Below are 27,626 nucleotides of genomic sequence, written 5' to 3'. Positions count from 1 at the left end.
ACATTCAGCCACAGCTGACACAGTATTCTAGTCAATTTTTATGTGAATTAATTCAAGAGCTTATGTTCTGATGGTTTCCCCCATATAATTCCTTTGGGAACCACATTAATAGTACAATCCTAAGCAGAAATCAGTAGGTTTAGAATGGAGTAATTCTGCTTAGGACTGCACTGTCAACAGGGCCGGCACATCTATTGAGGCTGGGCCAGCAGCCGCCTTGAGCACTAAGGTGCCGGAGGGGGTGCCGGGAGGTGGGGGCATGCACCACAGAGTTCAATTTTCCTGTGCTGCCGCTGCCGCCACCAGCACACAGCTGTAGGCCAGGCACGGCAGGGGCGGTAAGCCGAGTAATTGAGCCTGAGGGCTGGAAGTATGCACATGCACTGTCCCAGCAGCATGCCCTGCGTGTGACATCACACACAGTGATGTCATCATGCAGTCTGGGTGCATGCACATGCTTTGCGCGTGCACATGGGGGAACAAAAGCCCTGAAGCTGCCTCAAGCGCCAGAAACCCTGGCACCAACCCTGACTGTCAATGAATTGGTTGGACCCTACCAGTTTTTCTTCTATTAAGAAGGAGAGGATGGGCAACTTTTGACAACAAAAAGGGCTAGGAAGGGGATCACTGAACAAATGTGAATCAAAGCTAGGCAGGACAGAGGCTGCAGAGAGGAGAGGAATCAAACTGAGCAGAAAATCGGATAGGTCCCAATCCTTGATGTTAGAAGAGGGATGGGTGTTTGGGACTGAATTGTACCTGTAACTCTTCAGTTGTTGATTTGCCAGATGACACTGTTGTCATGCTTTTAATATTTTTCAGCAAAAATGAGGCCTAAAGATTCTGAGGACTATATCAAGGACCCCACAAGAAGCATATTGGTAACTAACAAAGCTTAGACTGAAAAAGCATTAAATAGAATTGCACTGTAAAAGGTGCTCAATATTGGCTTAGTTGTGTTAAAGGAGTCTCACCAGATTTGCATATGGTTGATTTTTAAGGTGTAAAAGGGGTTTCTATAGTCCTATGTAGAGGCAGGCACGAACCAAAATACAAACCGAAGCTTGTCACAAACCGAGCCAGTTTGTGGTTCGTGAACCAGCGGTTTGTGGGAGCTCATTTCTCATGAACCATGACAATTTTAGCCCAGTTTGTTTGGTTCATATTTCAGTTTGTCACTGCAGACAGCCTGGCACTGATCAATCAGTTTCCTAGGCAACAGGGGGAGGATGGGCTCTCTGCATACCTTCTGCTGACCTGGAAGTGACGTTTTCATGAACCGAAGGAACCAGTTCACGAACCAGGGCAAGTTTGTGGTTCGTGAAACATGATGAACCATGAACAGCAGAGTTTGGAATTTTCTCAGTTCGTGCCCATCTCTAGTCCTACGCAAACCATTGATCATTATACTGAAGATCATGCATTCTGTGAGAAATAGGGATTGGCATTTGAGATCCTGGCTGCGTTGTGGCTTATGCATCTATTTCATACATTTCATACATTTAAAACAATTTCTGCAGGGCAAAAATCTCTCAAATAAACCTTACAATAACTTTTAAAATAACTTGCATATATATGATTGCCCTGAAGTCTATATCATACCCATGCATTTTCTGCCTTTTAACTGATATCCTGGATCACATCCACAGTGAAAACTTCCAATGGTGTTGAAGCAGCGATGATGACAGGGGCTGGAGTCTTGGCATTCATTAACATCTGTTGAATAATACAGACACACTTCAATATTTCTTACCCTACAGCTCAGCAGAATTTTAGGTTCAAATGTCAGGTCAATGGTGCATGACTGGACTTGAAGTTAGATATACATCGAGGAAACTCACTTTTAAAAGACCTCTTCACTTGATGCTGCCAGACCAGGCGAGAGGGAAACCATGCTGAGCCAGAGAAAATGGGCACCCCCCACTGCCACCATTTCTGTTGCCAAAAACCAGGCAAGAGGGAAACTGGAAACCTCTTCTTCCCCCTCTCAGCACTCCCTCACATGGGAGAACAAACAAGTGCTTCTTAAAGTGAGTCCCCCCCATGTACATCTGATTGCAAGCTCAGTGGCACACCCATGACTTGACATGTGTTACACATATTGTGTAGTTTTGCACCCTTAGTTCCCATAGGAGTAAACTTGTTTGCTTGTTTATTTATAGTCTGTCTCTCTCATGGAGATCCAAGGTGGATTACACAGTGCAAAGCAATATGATCGATGGCTAGGACATTCAATGAACAAATACAATAGGGTATTGGTTGCAGAAATTTGAAAACAGAGAAAAAAACTGCTGAAACAAAGCATAATTTAAAATAATTAAAGCATAATTTAAAACAAAACCTTTAATGACATGCAATAGGAGCATATCTATCTCAATAGACAGTACCCAACTGAACAGTCTACAGTCCCTGTCCCTCTACTAAGGCATCTCTCTGAGCCATTTCTTGCAGCACAACACTATTACTTGAGTAAAAAAGCCCTCCTGAGTCTGACTTCCTCAGGCAGGCCGTTCCATAAGCTGCCGGCTACCACTGAGTAGGTGTGTGTACAGGCAGCTGTTGATTTTGCTCAACTGCAGGGCAAGGAGGAAAAGCAGTGGGTTGGAAAGATTGCAGGAAAGGGGTATGGAGGCACGGTGCCAGCAGCAAGTGGATAGGGCATATTAAAGCCATTGTCGTGCACCTTAATCCTGCTTGCTGCTGCTTGAACAGTGCCGTCTGCTCTTCTCACTGTTTGAAACCAGCACTATTCTATACCATGAAACCCGTATTATACAGTGAAAAATCATATCAAATTAAACCATAAGAACTTGAGTTTTAACGTAGCTTGCTAGAAAAAAACTCATGAAACAAATATAACTCGTTGGGCCATTTGGAAACTGCAAAAAACGTAACATGTGCAGTGAAATCTCGGGGACATTCCCATGATCCATCCCATCATTATGCAAATGTCACCTAAGGCAACCTCCTGTTCCTGAATAAATATTGTTCTGATTAAAGTCATCCCCGCACCTTGGCAGCTCAGACCATCTGATGTTCTTCTGAAGCCAACTCCGCATCTAACAACACAGCGATAGGAGGCAATGACATTCTCACAGTCTTGGCCAGCCTGGCAGGAATGCCTCCCTAAGGCACACTCATCAATGTCTGCAATAAAGTAGAAGCCATAAGTGTGGCCATGCATCAATGTAACATGGCTTACAGAAATACACACACATTTTATACATGTTCTACTACAAAGCACAAATTAAGCCACAAACTCCAATCCGGAGTTAAACCAGTGGCTGATTCTAGTTATTTTGATTCAGGACTGGATTGTGAACATTGTGTTTGTGAGTTCTAATTAGCCTCTAATCTGGCTACTGCATGAGAGCTAGAATGATGCTTACCTTGGCATGCTCTTCCATCTGCAGATATGGTAAGGCCTTTGGGACATGAGCAGTAATAGGTTCCTATTGCATTATGGCATGTGTGGGAACATGGATTTTGGGATGTACATTCATCTTCATCTAATGATAGACACAATCCAAAATAAAGTCAGTTTGTCATTCCCACCGTATAAACATATAAATGTGCCACATCAGTACTGAGGGTATAAATAGGTTTCTAGTATTTGCAACTTTCAAACAACACCAGCACCCAAACTCTGTCACATTCCTAAGAGCTATGAAGTTCCGTTTGAAAAAATCTCAACAACAACAACAAAATCCCTAAAGGATCAGAGGAAAGTTTCAATTCAATCATGATTCACCAGTCCCATATGTGCACATGTAGGAATCTTTATAATCCTAACTTATCATTTTTTAAAATGACCTTATGGTTCTACAAAAGTGTTTTGACATGTGCTGACCACCTCCAATTATTAAAAGATGAGAACAAAATTCAATTACGGTTCTAGACTATATGCATACTTTGATATTTTTTCCAGTTGTTGGATTTTCTCACTGTTAACAGTGATAGTTTCTGAACAAGATAATTGTTTGCAAGCAATATATTTGCCGGTTGTAGCTAAGCATTCTCCCACCCATTGAGAACCAAAGGAGGCAGATGAGGAAGAAGGAAGTGGAATGAGTGCTGCACAGGGCCGTATTGGGCAGGAAGTTTCAGATCTGCAATGCAGAAGAGCAACACAGCATTCTGAGTATTTAGTCAAATTACTGGCCGCTGTCTTACCTGAACAATAAGGCCCAGTAGAGTCCAAACCAAACCCATTAGGACATTGGTTACTATGGTCTCCTGGGGATAAAGGAAGCCAAAGGTTATTCAGATTAATGGAACGTGATTAGCAGATGCCTTTAATACCCCTTCTGCACCAGGGACATAATTCCTCACTATCCCTGAAGTCAAGCCGAAAGGCATGGAATCGGCTTGTATGTGGCCATTCACACCTCTCACTAGGGGGCAGATGGGGGACACGGATGATGACAACCTGCCTCCACTCAACAAGGAGGCAGCTTTTTAAAAACTTTCTATTTGAAACATGTGTGGATGGAAAATGGGATTGGACATAAATGGAAATTGACCGGACTCCTCTACTTAGCTGGAGCTGAAATTGACAAATGTCTGACAATTTCAGTTGTAGGGTCTCTCTACAAAGAGATCTTCCCTCTCCCTGCTTTCAAACCAGTGTTTTATATTTTATAGGAATATAAAATATAATTAATCACTGTTTGGTGTAATTTTTTTGCATATTTTGCAATAGAAAAGGACATTTTGCAGGCTGTGCTAATATTTATATACCTATAAAATATATTCCAAATTGATGGGCTACATTTACATGGCCCTCAAAAGTAATAGTGTCCTAGAAAACTTGATTTATAAAATCTTTATCAAATGGTAAAGTTTGTCTTACAAAATGTGAAAGCTTTTTTCCAGCCTCAGACCCACAGTGCCATCTTCAGCCAGAGTCAATCTTTTCTAAGTCAATAGGCTTAGAAGGGCATAATTTGGTTGAGGAGGGCTCTGTCAATGACTTTCAGAGATATTTTTATTGAGACCCACTCAAATGATTCCCCCCATGCCATTCTGCTCATTCCAGCTAGTACCCGTATGTCTTTCTAAAAGCACATGCACATTTATTTATTTACTGCATTTAAAGTCTGGCTTTCTTGCTGTGACTCAATGTTCTAGATTCAATAATTAGACTCCCTGCACATCCCAGACCACCAGTCAGGGGAGGCCATTGCAGGCACTTCCAGTTGGAACATTCTGAAACAAAGCAGAATCCTCCCAGTCCAGACACTCAGATAAGACTGTAGGAAGGACCAGGAGTCATAAAGGTGTTCTACTGCCTTCTCTTAGCCTGGGCAGCTTGTTGCTAAGACAGGTTACCAGGTTCTCCCCTTATTTCAAGGTAGAATGGGTTCCATTTTGTCTGCATCTCATAGAGCAGACTGTATGGTTGGGGCGGGTACTTGCTTTTGTGCCTCTTGCAACACTTGCTCCGTTGTTATGGATGTTCATGCTACACCTCTGAAAGGCCTCCTGTCCCTGCAACTGCAGAGAAAACTGCACTCCTGGCACTAGAGTCTGGGGAAACCAACAAATTAACAGCATGGGTCTCTTCACGTCTTATTAATGGTTAATTCCAGGAAAGAAGAAGGAAGACATTGGCCATTTCCACATGCTGTTAAAGAGACGGTCTACTTACTGAAGGCTGGTAGTTTTTTTTTCACAGATTCCAGATGCCTCCAATTTCAAAGCAGAAGCAGGCCGTTTGTCTTGCGTCTGATCAGCGTCCTTGACCCGGCACAGGAAAGAGCGGGAAATCCCGGTCTCAGAAAAGCCGCTGATTAGACGCAAGACAAACTGCCTGCTTCCGCTTTGAAATCGGAGGCATTTGGAATCTGTGGAAAAAAACGCCAGTCTTCAGTAAGTAGATCGTCTCTTTAACAGCATGTGGAAACGGCCACTGTCTTTCCATTAGCACTTATAATGGTGGAATAGGAACTTAAAACCACCACATCACTGGGTGGGGGTGGGGGGTGGCAGGGCAGGACCAGAATTGTGTGGAGAGGTACTCCTCCCACTGGAGGCGATCTCTTATATGGCCCTCCCTCTAAAGCAAGTAGCTCAGTCAGGACACTCTCCTCCACTAATGGAGGAGAAATACAATTTTCAAGTCCCTGAATTAGTAAAAAGATGATTTCATCCACAAAGCGAAAGCTCTAATGAAAAGGGAAAATGAATATCTAGTATCTTTTAAGAATTTTTAAAATTGTCAAAATAAGATTCTTCTCTCCTGTTTACTACATTGGTAAAGATGTGGGTTTTTTTCTCATTGATCCTCACTGTGTGTGTTGTAATTATCTAAATAGTTTCAATGGTTGCTTCACAGCCATAGAAATTTCTTTCCCTGGAAACATGCTAAAGACCAGCCTTGAGCAACTTTGAGAAGCTTCTGTCATGAACTAATCTTTTAATGGCTTTAGTGGATTTTTAAGAACTCACATCATGTCTATTGATCCCCGCAGAGGGGACAAACTTGATATCTACGTCAATATTCATATTTTTAAAGATGCAATCCACTCCAGAGGCTGTGGGAACAAAAGTATGTTTTGTACAAACTATAAAAGTACCGTTTGGCCCAAATACCTTTTGCAATAGAAGCTCGGATTTTAAAAGTTAAAGCTTCTTCAAGTGGAGTATATACTGTTTCAATGAAGGAAGCTTGGAGAGTTTCCACCAAGAACGGCATTCTTCCACGATCCTGATCATATGTAATGGTATGGTTCCAGGTATAAGGGACACTAACTCCATCTATGGTGAAGAGCCGGGTGGAGTACGCATAGAGCTGACCAGGGCCTGTCTGAATGTAATCTTCTGTATAATCCTGAAATGAATATCACAACTTCAGATTCAGTAGACATTAACAGGACACTGAGTCATACCCCCACTCCACGCTTCCTCTGTCTAATATGCAGGAAAACACAAGCATCAGCATATGATTCCTTAAAAATATTTGCAATTAATATAATAAAACAAAGTTTATTTCTTTGAATCTTTCAACTTTGAAACTTTCAGAATTATAAAAAATAAAAAGTGTCAAACTTTTGATTTATCTTCCTAGTAGCTGATGCATTCAATTCAGGCTGTATCCAACAAATACTATTCTTGCTCTAGCACTATCCTATGCCTACGTTTGTCTTGTTAAATCCTTCCACTGCATTCATTCTTCAGCAGTGAAGTGTAGCATAAACAGGTGAATAGTACAAAAGTGAAATAATGGACAGCTAAAGTTATGGCTAGTACAAACTACTATTCATAAACAAATGTAGGTGGAAACATGCATCTAAGATGCCAGTATATAATCCTGTTGCCACTTGTCCCAATATTGTTTACCTTCTCGTTTTTGGATAACTTAGACATTCCAACCACCTCCATCCAACAAGTGGAGTCACAGAATGGAATTACAGGATGCTCAGGATTAATTCACTGCCTGTGATATATGATCCCCAAACTCCTTTTTAAACTGCAGGCATAGTTGTAGCACTAATTAGTGTGGAAGGCTGCTGAAAGCACTACTATTGGGAAGCAGAGCACGTACTCTTAGGTTTCTGCAGTGATGGAGCAGAAGGTAAGAAAAGGGCTTTTTGAAAATGGAAGAGTTAAGAGTAAGGAACAGAGGTAGCGGGTTGGTGCAAAAAAGCAACTGAAAAGGCTAGAGACAAATCTTGACCAACTCAGTAGACCTTGCCTGTTAAATGCCTACAAAAGGGGCATTATTTATCATGCATGTCATAATAATACATTAACACAGTGGACCCTTAAGTGGAGTTATACCCTTCTGTGTTCATTGAAGTTAATGGGCTTAGAAGGGAATAACTCTGTTTTAGGATTATACTGTAACAGTCCAGTCCTCCTAAGCAGAGCTTCTTCAGTCTCAGCCTATTAAAATCAATGGGTAACTGCACAGGATTCCCCTGTAAAATGTTCATCTTCATGCCTTTACCAATTCCCTCTCCCCCTTATATGATTTCTCTTATATGACCAGGATATCATGCAAGCAACTCAGAATCACTGAGTTATAAAATAGATAAAGAAAAATCCTTAAAAGGTTTGCAACAATTTCTTTAAATGGTTTACCTTTACATTAACTTCAGCTGAAGACTGTGGCTGTAGTACATAGCCACTGACAACAACATCTAAGAGTAAAGAACCATCTGAGTCCAAGCCACGAGCAATGTGTGTCATTCTTAAGATCTCCCCTGTGAATTGTAATAATAGATCTAATGTGTCAAGTATATTGCCTTTTCCCATTAGCAACCCTAAATCTGAAATTAATTAAACAACAAGCCATTTAAATTTTCATTGAAACTTTTTTTATAGCCACCATCTTGGAGCGGACAGGCAACAGTGGTTGCAAGAAGACTTTAATGAAAAAAATGCCAATCTTATGTTTTTAAAGTCTTTATTTCTTCCCGTCTGCATTCTAACTCTTTCAATTTGATTGTGCTTTAAGAGGCAGGTATGATCTTTCTGCCACTACTCCTGCCCCTTCTGACATGCGCTGGAAGGTAAAGTGCCCCAAACTCAATTATGGTAAATAGTTATGAACAAATTTTGTTTGTTAGCCCTGCAAAGAGGAAACCCATATCCCATTTATAACTAACCAGTAGCAAATTCCACTTGTGTCTCTCTCTTGAAAACAGCATTTGTAAGTGAAAACCCATTCAAAGCCTCTCCAATCTCCTTGGCAGTTGTCCAGTAAATGGGACTTATAATAGAAACTAGCGCTTTCATTACTGGACCTAGATGACAAAAAAGCATAAGCAAAATAATTATTTTTGTGATATCCCTTTTGCTTCCAGAAGGCCTCCAAAGTAACTTAGAACATCACATGACATTTTAATAAACTTTGTTTGCTACAATGGCATGCAGCCTCCAAACCCTCAGAAAGCTGTCCCAGCTACTCCCAAGTCAAACAGATTGGCTGCAACCACTAGGACTTCTTAGTCCTATTCTCCAGGGGGAAGGGAGCCTTCTCAAATGCCCTCACTGCCTGCATGGGGGAAGAAGCATTAAGAAAGGGAGAAGCAGTGAGTTTTTGATCACCTGACCAGTAGGACCAGCCAAGGTTTTTGAATAAAAGGGAGAGGTGTGAAGCAACATCCTCTCCTTCTACAAAGCTGTACTGAGGAGGTAGAGCTTAGGAGCCTAGCAAACTTCTCACATAAGGGCCAGAGCTGTACTCTACGACAGTGGTTCCCAGCCTTTTTTGTATGGTGATCCAGAAGTCCAAATTTACTTCAATTGGTGACTCATCCAGGGCTGGCTAAACAGACTGAGAAAGCATGGGGAGACATGCTGGGTTCAGGAGATGTGGGAAGATGGCAGATGTTAGCAAAGAGGTGGGTGGCAAGCATTGCCAGACACCTGTTTTCCCCTCATTATTGTCTCCAAGGGGGTGGGCGAGGCAAAAATGTGAGAAGCTGGAAAGGAAGGAGAGAAAGAGATGGGTACAAAGGGCAGGAGCCACCATGAGGGAAGGCTGGCTTGCGACCCACTTTTGGAGGCTTCACAACCCACTCTGGGGTCCCAACCCATAGGTTGGAAAACACTGCTCTATGAGGAGTTGTGGCAGTTACCAACAACAACTAATCAAATATTTTGTGATAAATCAGTTGTTTGAAGAGAAGTTTGCTTACTCTCTAGATTTCCTTGCCATTCAAGAATGTGGGGGCATTCATGATTATCATAGCCTCTTTGAAAAATCATGTTTACTATGACCATCATACCATGCAAACTCAGAAGCTTGAATTTCATTAGTCTTATTTCTGAAAAAGTATATGCCTTGCCATTCAGATAAATAATTTTGCATGTCATGTTCGGATGTAAGAGCAGCTTGTAATGATGTGCTCACAAATAAACACAAGAGATGGTACACAGCAGGTTATTGGGCTATTCTTACCAATGCTAAATCACTGTTTCAGTAGAATAAATGTGCGATAGTTTGACAAACCTAAGGAAAACCTCGCAATACCAAAGAAACAGACTTACCAAGGCTCCGAGGGATATTTGTAATCTTGGCTTGTATTCTTCTAGTGTCCAGATCTGGACTATCTATTATGGTGACATTCAGAAAAGCCATTCCAAACTCAATATCGTTAATATTGCCAATAACACTTCCTCTGGCCCGCGGAGGCCCACCTGTTGCCGGGGAAGTAGGGGAGAAAGGACCATCTGTAAAAACTTTGCAATATTTTTGAAGAAAAAAAGGGAGCTGGCCCATGCTCAGAGCTGTAGTGCCATCACAAGACCCTCTCTGATTAGCTAAACGTAACATGAAACAGCACACCTAAATGATGATGTACCAGTCTTATAGCAGGATATGTAACCTTAGAGACATGCCCAAAGTGGTTTTATGAGATGAGGAGTCCACTGAGTGAAAAAGCAATTATTGTTTAACCCCACAAACCACTGTTAACACAACAAATTATGACAGGGGGGGAAAACCCAGAACTACTTGAGGAATTCAAACAGGCTCTATGCAATTATTTGGTTAGGATCTTGGCCAGAACTCCAGAGTATATTAATCATTCTGACACATCAAACTTCTGTGTTCTGGTGCCACATTTAAGGAAATAACAACTTAAAATACAGCATGTATTGCCAACAACAGGGACATCAGTGTTTTTTTAAAAAATTGTTTTCATAACATTTAGCCACATTTCTACATATTTGTATACTTTCAGGTGCAGAGATCTAAAAGTAACTTCCCTTGCATTACACTGCAATTTTAGCAACTTCCAGCCCTTCCAAATGATAAATGGTTGTATTCATTTGCAGTAAATTGCCATTTCCAAATTCTTCACTGAAAAAAATCTATAAAGGTATCTTATACAGAGTCAAACCACTGGTCCATCCAACCCAATACTACCTACACTGTAAAATGAAATAAATAATAGAGGATTTTATTGTGTTTTTGTAAGTTTTTATCCTTGGAATTGTAAGCTGCCTTGAACCATGAGGGAAAGGCAGGTGTAAATCTATATATATAAAGACAAGTGTCCTGACTGACTCATCAACACCCAGCCCAAACCCCTGGACTTAGAAACATGCAATTTGGAGAGAACATTCCTTTCATGATGTAAACACCCACTAAGAAGGGATTTTAAGAGATACAGCTTCCCAGTGTGGCTGCTAGCTCAACGAACCTGATTGGGCCAGCCTTTTCTGCGGGCTGATTGGGGCTCACAACATTCCACACCTCATTCCCACCCCCCACCCCCGAGACAGTTGGAACACAGAGGTCATTTGCGTATGCGGCCTGATTGGTCCTTACCCCTCACATTCTAAACAGTCTGCAGTTGCTATTGGGAGTCATTGAATGCGTCCTGAGGTAAAATGCACCTCCCAGTCTTCCCTTAAAAGTTCACTAGGGTTGCCAGTCTCTCTGTGGGGCCTGCCTTTCCTATGTGGCTGAAAAATGTTACATACCCATAAGTATTATAACTGGATTTAAAGTGGTTAAATACCATAGTGAAGCACAGGTATCAAGCTAGTATTTTAATAAATAAATTAAATAACCAATGGAGAAAAAGCAAGGGAAGTTTTATCTCTTGAAAAAAATTAGATTCTTGTGCAATGATACCTTTGATTCAAGACACCTCTGTTCATGACAGAATGTCAACATACTCTTGAGAGTGGAGAGATATGTTCCTTGGATACCGGACAGCAGTAACTCAGGTGGCAGTGAGAATCTTGCAATTTCTATTAATCCCATATAACATGATATTTGGAGACTGGCTATTTCCACACATCTTACCTGCCTGCAGAACATCGCGCAAAAGACATGTAAAACAGCATCTTCTCACGCAAAATCATGCCAGAAAGATGCAATTTTGCAGAAAACTCCCAGATAACAGTGTCTTCCTGGCACGATTTTGTGTGAGAAGATGCTGACTTCCAGGTCTTTCGCGCGCTGTTCTGCAGGCAAGTAAGACATGTGGAAATGGCCAGAATGCGGAAATAGAACGAACCAATTATAAACACCCTAAACCAGATAAATCCATTGTCGAATGAGTAATATTTTTTCTTGTTTCTCTGTGATTATGAGCCTTGGGGTCTGCCTACCTGGACAAGTTAGGACATTACACCTGGATATCTGTGAGTTGTCTCCAGGGCAAGGACGGCCACTGTCAGATGGGGATGGGTTATTGCACACACGTGATCGGGTCTGCTCTCCTCTTCCACATGATACAGAACATATGCTCCAAGTTTGCCAGGGACCCCAGTTACCATCCACTGTAAACCAGTACAGAGTAGGTTGAGACAAGAATTAACCACATGTCACCCACTACTTCTGACATTCACCCTTAACAACATGAATAAACATCAAACGGATGGCTACCATCTAAAAGATACAGGTAACTTTGGGATAAAACTGGAATACGGCTTGCAGCAACAGGTATTAGAGAGGAATGAGCTACAGCAGTGATCTTTAACACAGGGGTTGAGACCCTCAGGTCAGACACAGATACCAGCCTATTGGGTCACAAGGCTCTACAGAGCTGTCATTTAGTACCTGTTGCTAAGATGCTGGTTGTAGTGACCAAGGGTGCTACACAGATTTATCAAGCTTGATGGTGCCTATAAAGGGTTAAAGAGGAACTTGTCTGAAGGGTCTGCTTAACTTCCTAAATTGTTCAAGGCAATAACAGATTTATTGCTTTACATGTATGCATGTAGTAGGCCTATTCATATCTAGGTAACTCACCAGGACATAACTCTATATTACACCTCTGTATCTGTGTATCGGCACCTGTGCATGCTCTTCCTCCATTGAACGGACGAGGATTGTCACAAGTTCGGTATCTCCTCATTTGACCACTGTTACATGTCCGGCTGCAAGTTCCCCAATTGCTCCAGGGGCCCCAGTTACCATGAACTTGAAACAGAACATTATCAGTCAGTAATATTAACAACCTGAGGACACAGCAGACACCAAGATGTCCAACTGAATAATTTTACCCCTTGCAAAAGAAAACATGAGCATTATGGAAGACATATTTCAATGTACTCCTATCCACTTGTGCTTTACATCAGGGTAGGAAATTTAAGACATCTTTCATACTGTATATAATTTCTCCCCTTTTATACCTTAAGGGACATTTTGTACATAAACAATGTGGTTAGACCCCTCTGTCCTCATTGTACATATTTCCAGGGTCAAACTGAATGATGCTACGATGATATACTGTGGAAAGATTTTTCTGGTAAAAGTGGGAGGAGTTATGTAAGCTTATGGCAGCCACTGCCATAGAAAGAGCATGCTCTGACTAGTATCTCTCTTCTGAGAACTGTATACAGCCCCACTCTTCCCTCTTTCAGTTCAGCCATGTCTTAAAATGTAGCAATAAAAAAGTAACTCTCAGATGTATATATTAATGAAACATATTTGAGCTATATTTCTGTAACTGATCTGAGAGTTGAAAGTGGGTAGCAGAGAACTTTCTAGAAAGTAGTATTCACACCCACACCCCAAATACAGCATGGTATCTATTAAGGGCCATAATTTGATTTGGCTTCTGTCTGGGACCAGGTAAAGAGGAACAGGTGCCTTTGCTTTGTAAACCTCCCTGGTGTGGAGGGGCTCACAGATTCCAAACCCAGGGTCCTTGGGACAGGGGAAGCCAGAGCAAGGTTCCAACTATCCATGAACCAGTAGGCTACTACCAGTCCCCCCCAGCTAATTCCTCTCACTGAGACTGGGGAGCAGTTTCAGGTTAAACCAGACTCTACCGAGATATAACCTAGGCTGAATCCCAGCCAAATAGTTTAAAAGCAGCAAGAGGACAGTTGGCCAAGGCACTGCCTTTAGACTGAAGCCATGAACTGAATAATCACAACACATAAAGTATAACAGTTTTTATTAAGCAATAATCAAGATTACAAGCTAGCATGTATGCACAAAGAATAAAGAAAATAAGAAAGCTAAAAACTCCTAATCTCTAATATATTTGACACAAAGAATCTGTAGCAGGGTAAAATGCCCATATAACCCAAGGCTCCCAGATCCAGAATCACAAATATCCCCATTATAGAACACAACAGCCAGGCCAGCTCACTGCAAGGTACAGATGGATCAAGCAGTTCCCATATCCAGGTGAACCACAAAAACAAAGACCATTAGCTGGGGGGATCAATCTTTGTTCCCTTTTATCCAGCAACCAGGCTGCATTAATTAGCCAATCATATTAAAGCAATGACTTGAAGGAACAGAGTAAAAAGTCCAGTAGCACCTTTAAGACTAACCAACTTTATTGTAGCATAAGCTATGGTTCTTGAAAGCTTATGCTACAATAAAGTTGGTTAGTCTTAAAGGTGCTACTGGACTCTTTACTATTTTGCAACTACTATTTTGCAACTACAGACTAACATGGCTAACTCCTCTGGGTGAAGGAACAGGACTCTGCAGCTGCCCCAGCCCCCACCTCATGGCTCATTCTCCCTTGAAATACCTAGAAAGTATTGTGAAAACTTTGGTCAAGGAGGCTCTAGCTTCTTAATACAAAATTAGGCCAAGGCAGACCAGATACTTTACACTTGGCGCCCCATGAATTGTTTGATACCCCTGTGCCCCCAATCCCACAGGTACTTACCAGGGCACAAGTCACTGTTACAAAAGTCTATCTGTATGTCATTTCCTTCACATTTGTGTCCTCCATTCTGTGGAAGTGGATCCGAGCATTCTCTTGTTCTCTGTCGAGTACCGCCCCCACAGGACACTGAACAAGCAGTCCAGCTGGACCATGGAGCCCATTTTCCATTCACTGAATAAAGATTATAGTTTTTTTTACAAGCTCTAATACCCATCAAACACAGCTCCCTTTCCATGCTCAAAACATTAGTTCTCTCTAATTTCTGTATAATCACACTAGACTGCAAGGATTTTCTCAGTTTATTCTCAATAAAATAATCAATAACGCACAACAGCATGCTGAATTGACTCAGGCTCGGTCCAATACAGGCTGGTATCAATACAAACATGTGCATATGGTCTCTTTACTTCAGTCACCAATTTTCCTGGGGAAGAGGAGCTATCAAGATTCTTCTCTTGGGGAACATGACTGAACATAGAGGAAAGTTGTTTTTAAAGTACAAATCTCTAATCTGAATCTCTATTTTAGAACAAACAAACAAACACCAACAACAGAGTCAGCCGGGCAGAATTTTTCCAGGGAATAGAGCTGATTTCTGTTGGTTCAACGCTGAGTTATAGGACCTTCTAGGTGGTGAGGCTCTAGCAGTGGAACATTGTGTGTTCCCTTCAGTGAGATCTGCCTGGTGCTTTCTCTGATGGCATCTAGGCATTAGGTGAAAACTTGGCTGAATTAGCCTTCTCAAACTGAATTGTCACTGCTTTTATAATCATTTAGAGTGTATTGTTGTCTGCTGGTTCTGCTTTTAGATATAAGCGGCTATCTCTAGAATTTGTAATGATTTTTATCTTTTTATTGTCTTGTAGTGCCATCCCCTTTCTAAGCCCATTGATTTCAATGGGTTTAGAAAGATATCAGACTATATTATGACTGACTTGTGATTATTTTTTATAGGGTACTTTGAGAAGTGGGAAAAGCAGCACAGAAATATTTTAACCAATAAATAAAATTCATTTTCAAGGCACATTATTTTATGTCTACAAACAGAAATCACTGAGAATTTGCTTCATTTCCTTCTTATGTTTTCTCTACAACCTTCTGTACCTTAAAGGGAGGAAAGTGCCTTATATGGCATCATTTAAAAAAAATGAACTTAGACTCTTTATTGAAAAGAGAGAGAGCTAGAAATAAATAATGCACAAAAATTGCAACTCACCTGGACAGTCTTGTTCTCTGCAAACCTGCACCTGTGCATCAGGTCCATCGCAGGAAGAGCCATCAAATGACGGAGGGGGGTTATTGCACAATCTTAGTCTGGTATGAGTACCTTTGCCACATGTCTCACTGCAAGGTCCCCAAGGAAGCCAAGAACCCCAAGCACCATTAACTAGGAGACAGACAGATTTTAAAGTCTAAATGGAACACTGTTTTCTTTCTTTCTTACTGATTTCTTTCTTATGTGGCTGAGCAAATGACACTTATACTAGCAGGACCACATGTCCCATAGTGGAAGATGTGTGCGTGTGTGCGTGCGTTTATGATCTTTGCCAATTTTCTTCCTGCAGCAGATCCACACTTATTTATTTAAAATATTTACCCACCACCTCTTCAGAGATATGCTCAAGGTGGCTCACAACAACATAAAAGATAAATCCACAAAGCATAAAATCATTAAAATCACACTACTCTTTGTGAAAGTTCTCTAACACCCTCAGAGAAAAATTTCAGCGTGCTTCATGGGCTGAAAGGCAGGGGATGGAGAATCCTGTTCAAATTTTGCTCCACTCATAGTAATTTGGATCCAATCCATTATAGTCATTGACTTTACTAATAATTAGAAAACACACAAGGCATTATGATTAAACCATCTAACTATGATGAAATTGGCTTTCTATGCAAATTATTCTTGGATCTTAGAAAACTCCCGAGGCTCCAAAAGTCTATGTACTGTCAATAAATTCTTCTCAAACCAGCCCCTTGTACTGGGTTCACTTCATAATATTATCCATAAATTAAATTATCCAAATATGAAGTTCAACTGTTGCTTCAAAAAGCCAATAATTTTTGAACAGATTTTAATGCCTTCTTTCTAAGGCCATCAAGAATTCACTGTTCACACAGAACAACATTGATACTCCAAGGTAGACAAATCGAATTAGTGTTCAAAATCTTTTCATATATATTATGATATATTTGATCTCATGGTCTGAACAAGCAAGCTTGGTTCATGGTTCTTCAGGGATGGGATCTTGAAACTCACATAGGTTGGTACAGAACCCTTTGAGGAGTAGAAATATTTCTCTACTGTTACGATGAAGAATAAGCAACCAGAAGTCCCAAAGACAAATCAGATTCCTCAAGGCATACCAGTTGCCCCTTCCAAACTTAGCTGACAACACAGAGCTAAGAATGGTGCATGGAGAGCGATGGCTGTGCTAATGAATGTGACCATCACCTCACATTCAAAGCAAACTAGAGTTTGAAGATTATAGTGGATAAGATGAGGGTAAACTATCTGAACCTCACTCCAAATAAGACGAAGTTTTGTTTACTATGTTTACATGCTGCCTTTCCCAGTCATATGATCTTCAAGGGAAAGCTGAGTGTGGTGAGTGATCTGGTAGACCAGATGGATGGGGAAAAGTCTGAATGGTGCTAACAGCTCCATAGAAGATTAGATTTGGAGTGAGTGGAATGCTTCTGGACCCAACCCCTGCTTCTGGAATCTCAAGTAACGTACGTGACTAGAAGCACCTTTTATCAGTTACAACTGATTTGCCAAGCCCACCCCATTGTTGAAATGGAGCTTGCCACTTGCAGTTAGAGTTCGGCATGGCTACTTTCATATTAGACTTCAGTAATGCACTCTGCTTGGGGATGCTCTTTAGGACAGTATGGAAATGTCAGTTGATCTGGCCCTGCTCTTTTGATGTGTGAGAAAAAAGAATCCTACAGGTCCTGTATTTCAAGAATTCTACTAGTAAATGCCAGATTGGTATCCACCTGGAGCAGAGTATTTTATGTGGTTGCCCAAAGTTCTGAAATTCACTTCCCTTGAAAAGTCATGCAGCTACACCTCTCATCTCCTTTAAAATAGGACTTTTCTGCCAGCCTCTTAATCTTAATGTTGCCTTTTAATTCTAGTTTTAGTGGTGATTTTGTTAGCTGTTACCTAATGGTTTAGGGGAGCTTGAGTTTTCATTAGCTGATGTCTGAGAATTATTATATTGGTTGTTTAAATGTATAAACCATAGTTGAGTTTTAAAATTATTATATCAACTGAATATTTGTTATAAAAGAAATCAAGTAAATAAACCAATAAAGCGGTCTGCCATAAAACTAAAGGCAGAGAGAAAACAGTAAAAGAGGCAGATCACAGAAGATGCACACAAGTCGGTTATTAGGTCACTAGCTGAACCAGGTTTCATTGCCATCTCTAATACAGTTTGTCTTTTTTCGAACCTGGGTAATTCACTGATTTTAATCTGTACCAGTTGATTTATTTTTGACAGAAAGAAAAGCAAATATTTAGTCTTTGGACTTGTTTTTGGCTCAGAATGTTGTACATATTCAAGCCTCATGGACCAAAGAAACAGAGCACCAACATCCTAAAGAACAGAAGGGAATCCATATGAAGACTGGCTTGTGCCCATTGCTAAGACCTTTCTATCTTCTTACCTGGACAAGGCCTAATGTTGCACATGATTGACTCCACAGCATTACTATCACATGACCTTCCACCATGTTGGGCTGGAGGGTTGCTACAAGTTCTAGTCCTTGTCTTGTTACCTTGGCCACAGGTTTTAGAGCACTCTTCCCAGGAACCCCACTCTGACCAGTTGCCATCCACTAGACAAAACAGAAAAAGAAACATGACATTAACCAAGACTACAAAATTTATTACAATAACAATGAATGGAACACCCCCCAGCATGAGGTTATTGTAACAAAAGGTTTCCTCATATATGGCTCATATGAGCAAAAGTGGCTTCTGGGTTTCTGATACACAACACAGCATGTGTATTACTGCTCTGAGACTGAAATCCTAAGTACATCTACTCAAAATCCTACTCAGGTTTATTCACTGAGACTTTCTCGCAGGAAACTGTTCTTAAGATTGCATTGAAAGGTATGTAATGAAACTTACCTGGACAGGGTTTGTTCTGACAACTGCGTATCTCAGCATCAGTCTCAATACAGTGCCGGCCACCATTTGCAGGGGGAGGATTGTTACACAGACGGCTCCTCTTCTGAATACCTTGACCACATGTAGTACTACACGGCTGCCATTCCAGCCATTCAGAATAGCCACCATGTACTGCAGTAAAATAATTACATTTATTTTAGTCACTATTAATCTCACAGGCACGTGCATTTTATTTCTTCTTACCTCTAATTGATTAGAATAACTGGAAAAAAGTCTCAAACCATTTTTTTTCAGCAACTGAAGTGCAATTTAATGGAAAATAGTTGAAACAGTGTAGGATTTTTTTTGGTGCTAATTTTAATAGAGGGAGAAAGAAAAAGAAGAGAGACTTGGATATATAATGCAGAAAATTGAAGGCAGATCCCACACTGCAGAGTGGATTTAATGGTTTGAAGTTGTCTGAAATGTTCTGCAAACCCAAGCAGGCTTGAGCGGAGCTACCTCCTGGACTACAAATAACCATGTACAATTTTCCGAGCTTCTTGGGGGAATACTGGAATATAAATTATTGACGAAAACCAGTGTTTTCTATACTTGAAAAGGAGAAAACCATTAACCCATTCATGTTTCCAGGGCAATGTTTTTCAGAATTCTGATAGCTGAAGCACACTTTTTTAAAATTAAAATTGGAGGCACACTTCATACTTACCCTTGAAAATGTTTTCTTTTATAGAGTCCATACAAGAGCTACGTGCTGTCAGAGAAGCCCACATTATGTATATGATGGCCGGTGTTTCTTCTGCATCTCTGCATTGGGAATCACTGAACGACTCAACACTACCTAATGCAGAGATGTGAAGTTATCATCTGCATCCAGGGGATGTTGACTGGATGTAGGCCAATGCAGAGCAGCAAACCACGCATTTTTTAATGTATTTATTTCTTGCAGCACAATGCTCACAATCTTACAGAACAGTTTGTAAACTACTGTTCTAGAGAATGAACGATGTAAATAGAAATTTGTGGCCTCTATTTGTTGACCCTATTGCTTTGCTCGATAGAATACACAGAACTCTTCACTGAGCAGAAAGAACAGGTAGCATAGTTCTCAGCACTAACCTTGAACAATTACTGGAATTTTGACAAGGACAGAGCCCATGAGGTTCCTAGCCACGCATTCATATTCAGAAGTATCCTCTTTCTGCGCAACTGCAATACGCAAAGAGCCGTTAGTCAAAATGGTCATTCGGTCCTGACTGAGGAGAGGCCAGCCTTGGCGAGACCATTCAATGGTTGGAGAAGGTTCTCCTGCTGCTTGGCAGTTCAGCACTATTGTGGTTCCAGCATCAACAATGGTCTCTACTGGTTCAATTGTAATAACAGGCGCACCTAAGAAAAACAGAATGTTTCCAGTTTGAAGAGTACGGCAATAAATCACTAAGCGCAAAGGAGCGCTTCCTTTTTTATGCACACCTCCTGTGGTGTGCTCAGTAATACATCAGTGTTGAGCAATAACTGGAAATAAAGCTGAAATGTTTCTGAATTTTTACAACTGTCCATGACTGTATATTCCCACTTGTATCTCCTTGGACAAAAAAGTCCCTTTGTCAAGACAGACACGGGGAAAGGGGAAAGAAAGCAAGGCGCACGGGGGAAGTGGCAGGGGAGGAAAGCGTTAAGCAGCTGCATCCACATTCCTGATATTTAGGACATTTGGGGTTTGAGAACCCAGGTCTGCTGATGGAACATGCCATTTCAGCCTGCTTTATAACGCCAACTAAGCGACAATTGTCAAGTAATTTCTTCTCAATTTGACATGCAGTAGGTATGCTCAACTGTAGAAATTACAGCAACCAATATAAAGAACATAATTGTATGGCTCACTCTGTAGTGTTAGGGTCACACTGTGTTCCACCACACCAGCATCATTTGAAGCTATACATGTATATTCTCCAGCATCTTCATTCTGAATAAAAACCAAGTGTATTGTGAGATGAGTAATCCATCCAGAATTAACTACCAATGCACAGTGCAATACACCCAACTGCAGCTTGGTAGAAGTACTACATATCAGAGAGTAAGAATGAATTCACACAGTATTAAAGGCTGCAGAAATGCTCACTATTCGTCTCTCACAGCTGCCATACTGATATTTTTACAAATTTAACATTTTTATGAATATCTGGGAAATCTCTTAAGTATGCTGAACCTCCCATGTCATCCATCTGTGGCCCCATACCTCTTCCCTGCTGACAGGAACAGAACCATCCAGTTCCCTATTAGGAGGAGTGAAAAATTAATAATGGGGATGCTATGCTAGTTGTTACTAAGAATAAAACTGTAGTTTGTATTAAAGCCACAGCATATTCCATAAATGGAATAGGGATAATCCACTTATGCTAACTTCTCTGAGCAACCTAGATGAAGGGTAGGATGCTAATGTGAGAAATAAATCCAATCTAATTCATTCAATTACTACACACATGTTGCACGAGTACAGATTTGAGTGACGACTCACTACTGTGCCATAGATGGCAAGGGATCCATTGCTGAGTTGTCTAATTCGATTGTTTATTTGAATGCCAACTCCTTTTTTGCTCCACTGAATTGTTGGGAGTGGGTCTCCTCTAACTTCACAGCTGAGAACAGCATTGCCACCAAGAGGCTCAATCCGACTGGAATGATAATCCCCGATGAAGACAGGAGGTTCTCGGGAGGGGAAATGGATTCAATTACTAAATAGACATGAAAAGGACTTCGAACAAAAATGAAGCTGTCTAGAAAAGCCAACTTGAACTGAAAATCGGAAAAAGTCACAAGTCTTGATATTTGAAAGTTAATATAAAACTCTGTTTTTAATTTTTAAAAAATTGGAAATTCTGGCACGAATTTTCAACTTCAGTGTTAGGACTCACATGTGAAATAAAACCCAGGTCTAGGATCCAGCTATGTGCTAGTAGAAAGTGCTGGCACATGCCAATTTTCACTATGTCCGCTTGCCCCCAGAAGTCCCTTTAGAACCTGGGAAGCCTCCCATAAAGGTTGGGGAGGGGGGAGAAAGAGGGTGAAAAATTGCTTGTCCTTTCTCCTCCATCGATGATACTGAGCTTGCATAAGAAGGTGGCAGTAACTTCACGCCCACATTGCAACCCCCAACCCACATGGCTGTCCTCAAATCCCAGGAATCATCTTTCCAGGGGTCAAAAGGGACCACTGAACGGAGGGGGATACAGCAAAATCCTACACTCATCCTGCTGACTCAATCGTAGAGTGCAGCTCCATGAATTTTATGAATTCCTGAGCCTTTCAGCAATTTTTAATGTGACCCTTTTTAAATGTAGGAAATTCACAAAATTTAAAAATTATATTAATTTAGTGCACAAAAAGTTTCAAATGCTACTAGGAAGCCAACTACACTCTGTTTTTACAAGATGGAAAATTGTTTCCATTAATTCCCCTTAATTTTGTCAGAAACAATGCAAAACTAAGAGTTAATTAAATGATCCCCAAACTTACCAGTAATACATACCTTTAACATACACAAATCCAAGAGCCTTGACAGAACCAACTACATTTTCTGCTATGCACACGTAGGTACCAGAGTCGTCTTTAGACACCCTTTTGATAACAAGTTCACTGAGTCCATTCATACTATCATATTGTGCTGGCAGGATAAAAGGAGAAGAAAAAGGGGAACAAAATGATAAGCCAATTTCAACCTTGGTCTGGATATACAGTACATCGTATGCTAAGGATCCCTCTTGGAGATCATTGTCAAACACACCTTCTCTCTGCCATACTGTGCTTCCTGTACTTTATACTGTACTTCCTGTTGGAGGAGTTTGTCCTTCTGGTGGAGATTCATCTAAATCTGACCATATTGTGCTTGCAAGAGTTAACAATAATAATAATACTCAATTTATATACCACCCTTTAGGACCACTTAATGCCCACTCAGAGCGGTTTACGAAGTATGTTGTTATCCTCACGACAATCACCCTGTGAGATGGGTGGGGCTGAGAGAGCTCCGAGAAGCTGTGACTGATCCAAGGTCACCCAGATTGTTTCAAGTAGAGGAGAGGGGAATCAAACCTGCTTTTCCAGATTAGAGTCCTGCCACTCTTAACTACTACATCTAACTGACAAGATACACAGCAATTTTGAAGTTTAGATATATTACCCTTTTTAGTAGTGATTCCAAATTGTTTTATAAATTTTTGCTACTTAGGCTGAATCTTCATGCTAAGCATGCTATAGCATGCTTCATGCTATAATGATATATAGCCTCTTCCACCCAATTTTGCATCACCACTCACTGTCCTTTGGAATTTTGCTGTTACTGTTTGTTCCTTCCAGCTGACAGTTTTTTTACTTCTCCATTCTGTCTACAAAAGAACAATGCTTTGTAACTCAAAAGCTTGCGTTTTCCATTGCCAAACAGAAACGGATCCAATGAAAGATAATAACCTCACCTAATTTATTAAATAAAGAACATTTCCCCACATACTAATTCCATGGCAAAAATGCAGTAATTCTTCATCAACCGCTAATCTCAATCTCGACAGCTGTTCAAAATGTTAAAATCACATCAAAGCATTCTTTGCTGGTAAACTAATTTCCAGAGATTTGCTTACCTGGGATAATATTATTATTAAATGTCCATGTTATTTTAGGTAGAGGAATTCCAGTTGCTTTACAAGTTAAGTGTAGCTGTTCTCCTGTGTTTAAAGATATATCTCCAGGTAGTTCAGTAAAGGTTGGGAGCACATGGACTGTCAAATGGACAGTGTGGCTGTCTTCACCAGCAACGTTGCTGGCAACACAGGTGTAATTGCCAGAATCTTCAGGCTATAGGCAGAGAAAAAGAATTGCTTTTATAATTAAACATCATGCAATAGAGTGTGGTAATTTAATGGTCCTTTGTAGTTAAGGGACTTTCATCATTTGACAAATTCATATCCAGATTTAAATTAGCAAAAGTATTAGATGAGGAGAGGCAGGGTTGATTAATGATTTTAACATGATTTTTGGCTACCAAAAATCTAGAAATGCTAGAGAGACATTTCCCAGCAAGGCAGAACTTTAGAAAGTGTTTTAATTTTGAGTTAATTTGCAAGTCATTCTAAACAGAGTACACCAGCCAAGTTAAATGGTTTGTACTGGAAAATAATGTTTAAGTATCATGATTTAGCATATTTGTTCTGAACACATTCTTTAGGGCTTGCATGTTATACCACATTAACTTCCTGTTACCTGATCACCAATGGCACAATGCGCCAATAGACTTCCTAAACATATTTCTATAAAGTAATCCCTGGATCCAGAAACCCATATGGTGTACACTTTTCGACTGGCAGCAGGATCAGAACTAAACCTGAAAGTGCCTTGGAGGTGTTGACTATATGCTTCCCATTCCCATACACTAAAGTTGATCATTTGGGAATAGTACCTGATTGGAGAGACTACATATATGGAATCTGTGCTGTGAGATTCTAGCTCCATAGGTTTGGCACATAGTAAACCCCACAGTAAGATTATTAATTAGCTGAATGCCCTGTAGGAATCAGAGCACTTTAATTCCGACCCCACGCAGATGGCTTGAAAGGTTTGAGCCCTATTAAGTCTCCTATGGCCAAAAATCCCAGATAACCTCCTAACAATCTACTCCATTGTGTAGGTTGAAGTGTACTATATTTCTTTCTGCAAGTGAAATGCACATTTTCCAAACAGTCTTTTGAAACCATTTTTCGAAGCACGTCTTTTTTTCCAGCAGAAAAATAGGTCAATTGCTCCCTTACCACAGCATTGTCCACAATGAGATTTCCATATTGTGTAGCTGTGTGTTTTCCCACTGTGCTCTTTAAAATAAATCCATCTTTCTTCCAGTTTATGGATGGTGTTGGGATTCCATCAGCAGGACATGGTAAAACAACTTGTGAATTTTCAGCCACCGAGTACTGGTCTTCTGTACTGTGTATCTTTGGTGGCACTGCATTAAAAAAAAAATTCAAGTATAAGATTAACTGCATTCCACAGCCTATCAGGCTTCTACCAATTAAGGTGTTGAGCAATACGTACTGCACTCATATCCCAGGGTTAAACACCATTTATCTTGACCAATTTAATTTAATGGAAAAAGCTTATAAGAACGATGTTAACACTCTACCAGTACATCAGAGGAGACGTTAATTGTGGGAAGAAAGTAATTTAAGTCAGATAAAGGGGTATTTGTATTACAAAATTATATTTAAAATTATGTTTCTAGCTTTAAAAAAAATTACATCTTTTACAGGACTGGATACATCAACCACTTTCTATCTATTTAATGGTAATAGTCCAACATTATCGGGGGGGGGGGGGGGCTGAAACCTTTATTTATTCACTTCATTTATAGTCCATCTTTCTTATACAGACTCAGGACAAGGATGAGACAGACTCCAGTTCATGTGAATGCTGATAAACGTGACTGGGGAATAATTATGGTCATATTATAACTATCCTTAGAATTCTATCTATTTACTTGTGTTTGCTTTTATTTTCGTGGAAATTCATCATTACACACTGAAAATAAACAAGGAAAACATGAGTCAATCAGAGCATGTGTACTTTGAATAAACTATTATATGAGGAATTTTTATTTTTACAATTAGCTCAGAAATCAACCTGAGCTAACAGTGAAATCCTAAACAGAGTTACTTCAGTCTAAACCCATTGACTTGAAATTTCACTGTAAGTCACTTGCAGCTGTATATGCAAAGACACCCCATCATTTTTTAAATTAATTTATTTACATTATATATAGTCAACCTTTGTCATTGAGACTCAAGGCAGACTACACAGTGTAATTCAATACGATCAACAGCAGGGACATTTAATAAACAATACAATAGTCGTGTAGACTGCAGAAATTTGAAAACAAGCAGAAATCTGATACAGAGCTGAAACACATATAAGAAATTTGACAATGTGGAAACAGCTGAGTACGAACATACTTACAGTAACAGACAGTGCACAATAGTACAGTCTACAGTCCCTATCTCTTTATCAAAGCATCTCTTTGAACCATTTCCTTACAGCACAGTCCTATTACCTATGTAAGAAAGCCTTTCTGAATAATGCAGTTTTGCATAGTTTGCAGAAATCCAGAAAAATGAGAGCTTTCCTGACCTCTTACTGTCATTAACATAAACTAATGTTTTGAGACTAGACTCTTGTGTAAAATCTCCTCCTCCAGACTTTGCGTGTTTCTTAGATTCTAAAACCATAATTAAGCAACAAGACAGTAACTACTATATATATATAACATTTTAAAAATTATTTATAATGTTTGTGGACTCAATAGGGGTACAGTATCATGTATTTTCAGGCAATCCCCTGGGTTGTCCAGTCCTAACCTTACTTACCATGTATAGTGACTTCCATGCTAGAGCTGCCTGATCCAGCCACGTTTGTAGCAGTGCATGTGTAACGTCCAGCATCACTAGTCTGAGCAAATGCAATCTGCAAAGCTCCTGAGCTGAGAATTCGCTGTCGCATGGACTCTGTGACCTGCTGTCCATCTTTATGCCAGGCAATCTCAGGAGCTGGATAGCCTTCTGCTTCACACAACAGAGTGGCAGGCTTATCCACAACAACTACATATTCCTCAGGATGAGATCTGATAGCTGGCGGAACTAAGAGAAAATAAAAACAAAGGCATTTCAGTTGACAATACCCATAATGCTTTATGGCATAATTTGCGAAAACAAGAAATTTGTAACTGGCAGGCAAAACTTACCTTGAATTTTTAGTTTGATCTTTCCAATGGCAGTGCCTGCTGGATTCTGAGCAACACACATGTATGTTCCAGCATCTTCAATTGTAGCTCTTGTGATCTGCAGACTTCCACTGGGCAGAATGGTATACCTGTTCCCTAGAATGCATGTAAGATGCTAAATAGGACAGCAATTGTGCAGGAGAATAAGGACAGTTTAATTCATAAACAAGTCATGGGGCAAAAGGAACATGTTTGATCTAAAAAGGGAAAAAAGACTTATGCTGACTGTTTTCTGATGTTTACATTGATATAACATTCAGAGATGTGTGCATGCAGTCTAGGGAGTACTTTCTCAGGGTAACAAAATGTGATACTGGTTTCCTTCCAAATGCATGTTAATAAATGGCTGGTTAGAAAACTGAAACATTGTAAAGAAAAACAAGATACCTGTTGTGATTACACTGATGCCTTCTTTCTGCCATGTTATGACTGGACGAGGTATGCCTACTGCTTCACAAGGTAAGAGAATGGGATTATTTAGAATAACCTCAAGTGTTCCAGATGGGACTTGGATAGCTGGTGGTTCTGAAACATAAAAGTTCACAAACAAGAACTGAGCACTGCTCTCCATAGCTCTTTTTGCAATATAATCATAACCTCACCTCCTCACAATGCAGTCTCGAAAGAGAATATCCTTTCACAATTAGTGAAATATATACATTATGGATACTGGAAGACAGACTAAATGTAAATTAATTATTTCATGTTGGATAAATCATTATCAACACAGAAAATCTGCTGGGTTTTTTGCAAAGTTTGGTCCAGTCCTATTGCTTGAAATGCCAAAGGGTTTCAGTGGAAATAGCACAAGCCAGGTCAGCCTTAATGCTCCACCTTGAACAAGTCCTAGGCAATGAAATCTCTGTGAGATAGTCACTTCAGAGCCAACTATCTGCTTACAAAATTAGTTTGTCAGTTTAGTCTAGGCTTCCTTTTTCTTCATGTAGAATAGTAATGGATGACTGGATCCTATTTGCTTTTCCCCTGGCAAAAGAGGGAGGTGGGCCAGCCTTGCCTGATTCCCTTCCATATGAGAAGCTCTCTGTGTTTAGAGTGGCAG

The 27,626-nt window shown here is 40.3% G+C and overlaps 1 protein-coding gene across 1 annotated transcript in view; it reads right to left on the bottom strand.

The window, feature by feature from the left end:
* The window catches only part of HMCN1 (hemicentin 1), a 278,171-nt gene that overhangs the window by 12,362 nt on the left and 238,183 nt on the right, over positions 1–27,626 (bottom strand). Inside the window, exons 79-101 of the mRNA XM_054980206.1 lie at positions 26,954–27,091; positions 26,528–26,662; positions 26,154–26,423; positions 24,549–24,739; positions 23,385–23,598; positions 22,280–22,414; positions 21,269–21,459; positions 20,635–20,716; positions 19,870–20,139; positions 18,751–18,921; positions 18,282–18,452; positions 15,820–15,990; positions 14,604–14,774; positions 12,719–12,889; positions 12,076–12,246; positions 10,000–10,149; positions 8,613–8,750; positions 8,086–8,207; positions 6,595–6,832; positions 4,174–4,236; positions 3,390–3,509; positions 3,013–3,147; positions 1,603–1,716 (exon numbers count right to left, since the gene is read on the bottom strand). Coding sequence (XP_054836181.1) covers positions 1,603–1,716; positions 3,013–3,147; positions 3,390–3,509; positions 4,174–4,236; positions 6,595–6,832; positions 8,086–8,207; positions 8,613–8,750; positions 10,000–10,149; positions 12,076–12,246; positions 12,719–12,889; positions 14,604–14,774; positions 15,820–15,990; positions 18,282–18,452; positions 18,751–18,921; positions 19,870–20,139; positions 20,635–20,716; positions 21,269–21,459; positions 22,280–22,414; positions 23,385–23,598; positions 24,549–24,739; positions 26,154–26,423; positions 26,528–26,662; positions 26,954–27,091 — 3,732 coding nt within the window. The remainder of the gene's footprint in view (positions 1–1,602; positions 1,717–3,012; positions 3,148–3,389; positions 3,510–4,173; positions 4,237–6,594; positions 6,833–8,085; positions 8,208–8,612; positions 8,751–9,999; positions 10,150–12,075; positions 12,247–12,718; positions 12,890–14,603; positions 14,775–15,819; positions 15,991–18,281; positions 18,453–18,750; positions 18,922–19,869; positions 20,140–20,634; positions 20,717–21,268; positions 21,460–22,279; positions 22,415–23,384; positions 23,599–24,548; positions 24,740–26,153; positions 26,424–26,527; positions 26,663–26,953; positions 27,092–27,626) is intronic.

This window comes from Eublepharis macularius, chromosome 5, assembly GCF_028583425.1.
Source record: "Eublepharis macularius isolate TG4126 chromosome 5, MPM_Emac_v1.0, whole genome shotgun sequence".
In the NCBI taxonomy this organism is placed as follows: Eukaryota; Metazoa; Chordata; class Lepidosauria; order Squamata; family Eublepharidae; genus Eublepharis; species Eublepharis macularius.
This window is presented reverse-complemented; position numbering and strand designations above follow the sequence as displayed.